Source organism: Melitaea cinxia, chromosome 11 (assembly GCF_905220565.1).
Source record: "Melitaea cinxia chromosome 11, ilMelCinx1.1, whole genome shotgun sequence".
Taxonomy (NCBI): Eukaryota; Metazoa; Arthropoda; class Insecta; order Lepidoptera; family Nymphalidae; genus Melitaea; species Melitaea cinxia.
Window position 1 is genome coordinate 11,914,234 of NC_059404.1, and position 9,270 is coordinate 11,923,503.

The window sequence follows — 9,270 nt, forward strand, 5'->3', positions numbered from 1 at the left end:
TAATGTTAAACGTAAGACAAAAGCACTATCCTTGTTTAATTGTATTAACTTCATTAAAATTCAATAAGTTCATTTGGACCTGTTTCAACATTTGTGTATAAAGTTATTTGACGGATTACATCTTACAGATAAAAGTTAATGATGTAATCCTCTTAACCGACTCGACGATGGGTGGCTATTAAATTGACTGATTTGTCGACTACTACATCGGGCGCGTTCCACTGAGCCAACGCACCGATCACAACGCCCTTTCGGCCTTTCGGTTTCGCCGTCTCGCCGAACGGCAATTTCATCGATCGTGGTCAATGGCGTTGCGGCTTTAGTGGAAAGCGCCCGTCATGTAAATATTAATATTCATAATACTCTTTATTGTACACCACTAAAAGAAAAAAAAAACATAAAATGAAAGATGTACAAAGGCGATCTTATCGCTGAAAGAGCGATCTCTTCCAGACAACCTTTGGGTATAGGACACGAAAAAGAAACTGCAGTTAGGAAGTAAACAAATAATTGTTGTTGTTGTGATGTGCGAATTAGAATATTTGAATAAAGTATAAATAGATAATATATAATAATAAACATACATAATACTCACATATACAATAAAATACATTCATATCTAAATACATAATAAATATATATTATACATACAAAGACGATATAGGTGATCATGACGTGTTTAGTGTTAAATAGTTACTTGCCATCATGTAATTGAAGTCGATTTTTTTCGTTTTGCGAGCAAATACAATTATTAATTATTTACTATCGAATTCTAGTATATTTATGAGATATTTCTATTTGAAAATATGAATCAAGAATTGGTAGTTTATTAATTGAGGTGAGATAGGTCCCAATAGCCTATTCTACCTCCTGCTGTTAAAGTATACATATACGTAACTTATTCGCAGGATAAACTTTATCCGCCTTAGTCACTTAACGGCGTATAATTAAAACATAGCTCGACCAATTCCAAAAACACTGTCTGCTGAAGGGATGGACGGATGTCTTGAATATAAAAGTCTACAACAGGCAGGCGGGTGTTTAAATGTGTCTTCAATTCTATTATAGCAGTTTCCAATGTATCACCTTCACCCTGGAACATTTAATTCATACACATAAATAACAGCGTAAACTTTTAAACTGACTACAAAATCAGGAGGAGGTTCTTAATTAAACAGTATTTTTAACAGAGTTTCAAAAAAAGAAGGAAATTATCAATTCGACTGTATTTTTTTAATGTGCTATCTCAAGCATTTACTAAGTGTACCGATTTTGATGATTTTTTTTATCAAAAGCTGGTATTTGTCATTTGGTCCTCATCAGGTGGTGGTGGTCAATTTGATTTTGAGTTACCAATAATAATGTATTTTTTCGATTACCTATTCTATACTTACTCTTTTGTCTGTGCACTCGTATATTATATACGTATACGTATTAAAGTCGGTTTTTTCGTTTGTAACACAATTATTCTCAACATAAATTTTAATAATTTAAACGTTGAACGAACCTTGCAATGGTTTTCTTCTTCCGGTATGTGGTAATGCATAGGCATCTCTTTTGTAGCTACCGGTCCAACTATTTTGTCGTTCCAAAGTAACATCAGCACGGCTTTATCTGGTTCGTTACTTAATATGGTGTTTTTACAATGATACCTTATTTTTTGCGTGACACTCGTTGATAAACCTAGGATGTAGGATAGACTGGATACTTTTAACTGAAATTGAAGTTACCTTGATCACATTATTGTCATTTTTAGTCTAACTCGTTAAATGTGCACTAAATTATGAATAAAAAGGAAAAAATATCAATTTCGTCAACATTATTGTTTATTTGGAATATTTTTTACATTAACTTTAAATTCATTTCAGTAAGTAAGAAAATATGTCTTTTTATTTTAGTCAAATTAGAATTATTTGTATACATTATTTCGTTGATTCACAATCAAGTTTTTATTCTTTGTACTTTCGAAAGTTCATGTTTAATGTGAATAAAATAAAAAATTTATCATCGTTGAATAAAAGAAATCACGACCAATTTTGACTAGTCCGCTGGCGCAGTTTGTTTCCTCTTTTGGCATTATAGGTTTGATCCGCCCTCTGGGTATGTAACAAAAAATATGTAGCTTTTTTATTTTACTAGGTTGGCAAGCAAGTGTACGGCTCACCTAACGGTAAGCGGTTACCGTAGCTTATAGACGTTTGCAAAACCAGAAGCATCGCAAGCGCGTTGTCGCGCCCTATTCCCAATTAACCCCAGGAGCTCTGGTTACCTTACTCACCAACAGAAACTCAATGCTTGAGAGCAGCATTAGCATTTAGCTTATGATCTTTCTACTATATGGTCGAGGTACTACCTCAGTCGGGATGCTCCATAACTCCATATTTTGAGCAGGTAATTTCCTGCTGTGCCCTAACCATGCCTAACCCATGAAGAATCAAAAAACTTACATCATAAAATGCTGTCAAATTAAACTGGTCATCTAACCAAAAACTGTTATTTGAAAAAGTCACGGTTTCTGCTTTCTGAATGTCTTCATCTATTTCTCTTACTTTGAGACAAGCTTTATTTTCTTTTCTATCGCAAATTACTGGGAATGGGTCCAAAGGATTTATATAAATGTTAACTGAAACAAATAATTTTAATCACCTGTAGCAAACATCAAGAATTGAAATATTTTATTCATTTATTAAATAATAATAATTATTATTATTTTCTTACTAATGTAACCGATTGCTAACAAAATAACTACCGTGCAGTCAGACAAATGGGAGACGTCAATATTTTTTTATACAACTAGGTCGGCAAACAAGCGTGCGGTTCACCTGATGGCAAGCGATTACCGTACCTTTTTGACGCTTGCAACACCAGAAGAATGGCAAGCGTGTAGCCGTCCCTACCCATAACCCTTCACAGTAGCTCTGGTCACCTTACTCACAACAGGAACACAACACTGCTCTAAATCAGTGTTATTTCACCGTGATCTTCTGTAAGATCGGGGTACTTCCCTAGTCAGGCTGCTCCATATTTTGAGCAGGAAATTTCCTACCTTAGTTAAAATATAATAACAGTATAATGAAAAATAAAATAAAATAGTATAATGAAACATATTAAATATGAAACATATTTATAGCAGCGGTTAGAGAGGCCCCTCACTTACTTCAAAGATAATCCTATCCCTATTCACCAGAACTGTTCAAAAATACAGTCAATCTCATATTAAATAGTTATTATCAGTTGTAAAGAAGTAATATCGGTAAACACAGTTGGATGAAATCTATATCAGGAATACATACTATAAAAAAAGTAACACGTCTTATTTAGTACTGTAAAGGTAGCTTGAACTTTTTTATTGGAGCACAGACTTTAATCGACGCTGAAGTAAAAATGTAATTTTTGGTCTGTCTCTGTGTGTCTTTTAATCGAAACTTACTTAAACTTTTATTCGTGTCCAACGAATTGAGTTCATACTTCAAACTGAAGCAGAAGATACTTTATATAATATGGAAGAAGTCACTCGTTACTCCAATTTTTAAATCCGGTGATAGATATAATGTTAAAGATTAAAGGACAATTTCAAAATTATGTAAAATAGGACAGTATACCATCACGTCTCGAATGCTATGCATCAAGGTTACCAGGTGGATGCCGTGTATACTGGCTACTCTAAAGTTTTTGACTAAATATCTCACGATCTTCTAATTATTAAACTCGAGGAAGTGAGTATACACGGCGACCTCCTACGTTGGTTATCTTCTTATCTTCGTGATAGAAGCCAAGCTGTTGCGATCAGAGGTTTTTGTTCAACATTTTTCCCAGTAACGTTAGGTGTCCACCAAGGCTCTCACATCGGATCTCTTCTTTTTAACATGTTTGTAATGATATTCGTCACGTTTTTAAATACTCATCAATACTTCTCTATGCAGATGATACGAAAATCTATAAAAATATAAATAACTCTAACGACTGCATGCTACTGCAGAATGATTTGGACGAACTTTGCAAATATTGTGTTGCTAATCATCTGCTTCTTAACATTAAGAAATGTAACATTATTTCATATTCGCGTAAGAAAACACCAGTTATATTTAATTAAAACTTAAATAAAAAGCTTCTGAGTCGTGTCTCCGAGGTGAGAGATCTGGGTGAACACCTTGATGGCAAATTAACATTAAAACCACATGTAGAAATCATTGTTGCAAAGGCCATTCGTACTCTTTGCTTCGTTCTGAGGGCTAGTAGGGATTTTAAGCACACGGATACCCTAATTATATTATATAACTCTTTAGTACGTCCAATTTAGGAATATGGTTCAATCATATGGAACCCTCAATATAAAATAATAATAATGAAATAGAAAAGATCCAACGTGAATTTAAGAGAATTCTTACTACTAGATTCACAAATTTTGATGCACGTCTTGTATAGACCAAATATTCTTGTGGAGGTTGCTTAACAATATGATAGATTCTCAGATTCTTTTAAATACATAGCTTGAACTTCAGATACTCCATTAATTCTTCACGCTGTAAGTCCACTTTTACCATTCCCCTTACGAGAACTATGTACGCCAAAAACAATTTTATATAGCGTTCAAGTGCTCGATATAATAAAGTGTATGCAGAAATAGACTGTTTCTCAGTTTCATTGGGATTGGTTAAGAAAAGAATCAAAGCTCTCTAATTGTTAGTGTTCTAATATTTCATTATTGACAGTAAGATTATAAGATAGTTATTGTATTTTTTCTTTTTTTTTTGTAATTGTCTAACTAAATTGTTTTTATTTTGATTTTTAATTAATTAATGATAATTTGTATTTGATATAATGTAACTTTAAAAACAAAAGAGAAAAAGAACTAAAACTTTAAGTGATTAATGTTTGTATTGCAATGCCATTAAATAATAATATTTTTAAATGATCTATTATGATTTTGGATTTCAATTGATTTAATTATAATTATACCTAATTGTATTCAATCAGTAGTTGGTTTGATTGAGTTTTGTAATGTTGTATTAAATTTTATTTGTTATCCTCAAATTGTTTATTATTTAAATGATGATTGTATTGAATTTTCCTATTTGTTTTTGTTTGTCTAATTGTTTATTTTAGTTTTGCTTGAATTATTTATATTTATATTTCTGTATATGATTTATCGATTATTTCTTGTTAATGTGTTCTTTTTGTTCATTTATGAATTATTTACTGTTGGAAACTTTGTTGGTTTGTCTATTGGCTGTATGTTATTAATTTACTGTATTATTATACAGTTTGTTTCCTAAATAAAATAAAATACCAAAATTTGGGACGATTCCGTCATTTCCGTGGGACGATAAGTCAAAATATGTATTTAGTTATACATAATTTTTCCCTAGATCGACTTTAATTCCTCTTTTTTTAGTGATTGATTCGTAAATACTTTAGCCTGGTTTGAAAGTTTAGGAATTAATACATTATAAATCTTATCAGATCCGAATAATTTAAAAGTCAGACGCAATATTTAAACTCAACTCATCCTAAGCTAGCGTATACTCGTAGGTACGTACATGTTTTATTTTAGAGATTTCGTGAAAAGGATGACAATTGCGAACCAAATGAAATCGAGGTTTCAGCTAATATTATATACATCGACACTACTGCTCTTTAATATATTATTCTCACTAATATTATTCTACTTCATAATCTTACCGTCATTCGTTTCTTCACAGGATTTAGCTGGTTTCGAAAAACTTCCCAATATTGCTTTGCCGCTTTCAGGATCTCCTAGTCCTGCAAATGAAAAATATAAGGTTGTACATTAGAATTTATAACGTAAATGACATTTGTTTATAATTTTTATTTTTTTTATTTTTACGGCCATGAATACTTTCGGTTCAACAGGACGTACTGAAATTGCGGGTGCAGTTATTGACATAATTATGTATATCCAAATAACCGCAAGCGCAGTTCCACCTGCGTTATTTCCGATCCCATAGGAATGTCGGCTTAAAATTAGCCTATAATTTACTCCGGATCTCAAACTATCTACATAAGTACATACTAAGCTTTATTATAATTAGTTCAATACTTTTTACGTCAATGGTAATAAACATCTTTCAAACTTTTTTAGAAAAACTTTTACGTGTTAGTTTTCAATTAAAAAAATTTGTTAATCTTTAACATACCTTCAGGTTTGCAATCTTTTCCTGGTTCACCCTTAAAATAAAAATACAAGTATGAATAAAATGTTTGTTGACGGAATTCAATTTTCAATAATTAACTGTTAATATAACATTTACACAGGGATCCTCATATATTACCATATGAAAACATCACAGTAGTTTAAGACTACACGTAAGGAATATACCCGACAGCACAGACTGTCTATTCGAAAAACTGTGCTCTCATAGTTTTAGGTAATTCTTGTAATAAGAACTGATCTCTTATTCCACTCTCCAGAATTTCGACAAAAGCTAATACTTATTTAATTGAAACGTAATTTTAAGGCTAAAATAAATATTTGTACTCTTAAACTCAGATGTGACAGACAAACTCTTAAAATTCATTTGCTTTAAGAATTTCCAAAAAGGTTGAAATACTTGTTTACTAATTAATTGCGTCTGATATCAAATGTAATGGACAAACTTTTTAGGCTTGAAAATTTTTCAAACATACTACCTATATATAATACCACGATTCACCACCAATATATAATATTTTAATATTTTTTCTTAATCAGTGTCTAATATTACTTAAGAATACAATAAACTTTAAAACAAAATTTACTCCATATATCACACTACACCAAAAATAAATGCTTAAAATTTTCAAATAATGGACTTTCATACAAATTTTCTACCAATATTTAACCCTTTTAGAGATGAAATTTCAAATAATACTGAAATAGGTATTTATTTATATAAATTTGTAGTCGTTAGTTCTAATGAGTCAAAAACCTTTCTGTTTCCGTGAGTTGTCGACTACTACATTAATCTATATACGAATTGTCCCCCCTCAGGATTAGAATTTCCCTAAAATCTGAAACAATAATTCACTTTATTCATTCGTTGATTAAAAAAAATCAAAGAACAATTTATGTACAGTAAATACTCTTTCACTGTGCTCATCCATTTATAGGCAACTACAACTAGCAATTAATTTTAACGTCTATAAAATACGTTGTTGAACGTTTATAACAACGTGTTTGAAAGAGATGAGGCAGTGACAGACTGCAATATCGTGATTGGAGATGAACAAATTGAACAGGTGAATGAGTTTGTGTATCTGGGTTCAAAGTTTACAAGAGATGGAAAGTGTGAGAGTGATATTGAAAGAAGAGTGAATGCAGGAAACAGAGTGAATGGAGCTTTGCACTCATTTATGAGCAGTCGCAAGGTGTCTTACAAGGCTCGTTTGGCTGTGCATGAGGGGGTGTTGGTTCCGACACTCATGTACGGAAGTGAAAGTTGGGTATAGCAGAAGAAACATGAAAGCAGAATAAATGCAGTTGAGATGAGAGCGTTAAGAATTATGATAGGAGTTAAACTGAGTGACAGGATAAGAAATAGTGACATAAGGAAACGTAATGGTCTGAAAGAAGATGTAGTGACAAAAATTGAGAAAGGTATGCTCCAATGGTTTGGTCATGTCGAGGGAATGAATGAAGAACGATTGACGAAAAAAGTGTGTGTAAGTGGTAGACTTAGGCGGACGTTCCGAGACCAAATAAGGGACGTCTTGAAAAAAGGCCAGGTCAAGAATACCCTAAACCGAATAGCATTTATAAAGGGAATAATGAAAGTGGACGAAGTGAAAGAAGTATGTAAGGATCGTAGCAAGTGGAAAGAAGTGGTCTCTGCCTACCCCTACGGGAAAGAGGCGTGATTATATGTATGTATGTATGTTTATAACATAATTAATAATAATTGGTCTTACCTTCTGCCCTACTCCAGTATCACCTTTTGCCCCTGTTGAACCAGGTTCTCCTTTTGGTCCAACATCACCCTTAGGTCCGACTGGTCCAGGGGGTCCTATTGGCCCAACATTGCCTTTTATTCCTTGTGGACCAGGTGGTCCTACATTACCTTTTTCTCCAGGTATTCCCTTTTCACCAGGTGTACCAGTCGCTTTCAATCCGTCATTGTCATCTACGTCAGTCATTAAATTTATATAAAATTAATATAAGATAAATAATAATATAAATTAGGCATTTTTTCTTATCTTGTAGGCAGACCTTGTCGTTAGACATAGCACGCTTTAAAATTTTACAGTAACTATTTGCATTATATAACATCATTGACTAACTTTACATTAATAAATATTAGTACAATATAATTTTGTTCATACCTTTTAAACTAGCGCCGCAACTTTTCATACCAGATATACCCTAAAAAATAATAACACAAATACTGTATGTACGAAATTGTACCTACACAATATTCTGTATACTATTTATCAATTAAAATCTGCATTACAATTTCAAAGGACAATTTAAATAATTTTGAACACATAGTTATATAATTTATGTTATAAATTTACTCACAATTTTAAGGTCACATCCATCTGGAAAAAAAAGAATTTTGTTATAAAATACGACTAAATTACTAACGCTAAGACCATATAAGTATGTTATATTTATAATTTGACATATTTTTAAAAATTGCAACATGGTTTTTATAAAGGGATTTTTATTAAATTCATCTCTCCACAGCAATGATAGTGTTTTCAGTAACAAACAAATAACACGTTTGTTTTCTTAATTTAAGAAAAAAACGATTTTTTATTGCTTTTTTCAAAGGTTCGATGGTTGATATCTCTTGAAATATTGACAATCTTATTTAGTTAAACTTATAAAGTAACAAATTAACGCTATACGTATATATATGGATGGCTAAAGGTGTCCCAAATAAAAATAACTTACTCAGCTCTGTTTTGATTAGCTTGTCTATGTACCCGGATACCTGGAGGAATAATAAAAGAGTTATTAAGCGCAAAATTTTAAACAAATTTATTTTTATTAAAAGTTATTTATGTAATTGATTGTACAGTATAAAATATGTTTATTTAAACTAGCAGCCTACTCCGGCTTTGCACGGTGGTATTTAACAAACATTTCAAAATTAAAAATTATAATACACAGTAGTAGTATATCAGTAGTTTCGATGCCAATTCAATGCAAACAAACAAACAATCAAATCTTTTCTCTATAATATTAGTATAGATAATTAGACAAATGCAGAAGATTACAATTATAATAATAGATAATCTTGGGATCCAAGCGTGAAGTTTTATAGCCTG

General features: G+C 31.7%; 1 protein-coding gene across 1 annotated transcript; it reads right to left on the reverse strand.

The window, feature by feature from the left end:
* Positions 1-813: 813 nt before the first annotated feature.
* LOC123657880 (collagen alpha chain-like) lies at positions 814-8,928 on the reverse strand. The gene is made up of 9 exons (XM_045593375.1): positions 8,894-8,928; positions 8,516-8,535; positions 8,320-8,359; positions 7,909-8,120; positions 6,159-6,189; positions 5,683-5,763; positions 2,448-2,623; positions 1,508-1,714; positions 814-1,093 (listed from the first exon to the last, which is right to left on the reverse strand). Exons 3-9 carry the CDS (start codon positions 8,345-8,347, stop codon positions 926-928), a joined length of 903 nt encoding a protein of 300 aa, XP_045449331.1. The 5' UTR covers positions 8,348-8,359; positions 8,516-8,535; positions 8,894-8,928; the 3' UTR covers positions 814-925.
* Between the last annotated feature and the right edge of the window lie 342 nt (positions 8,929-9,270).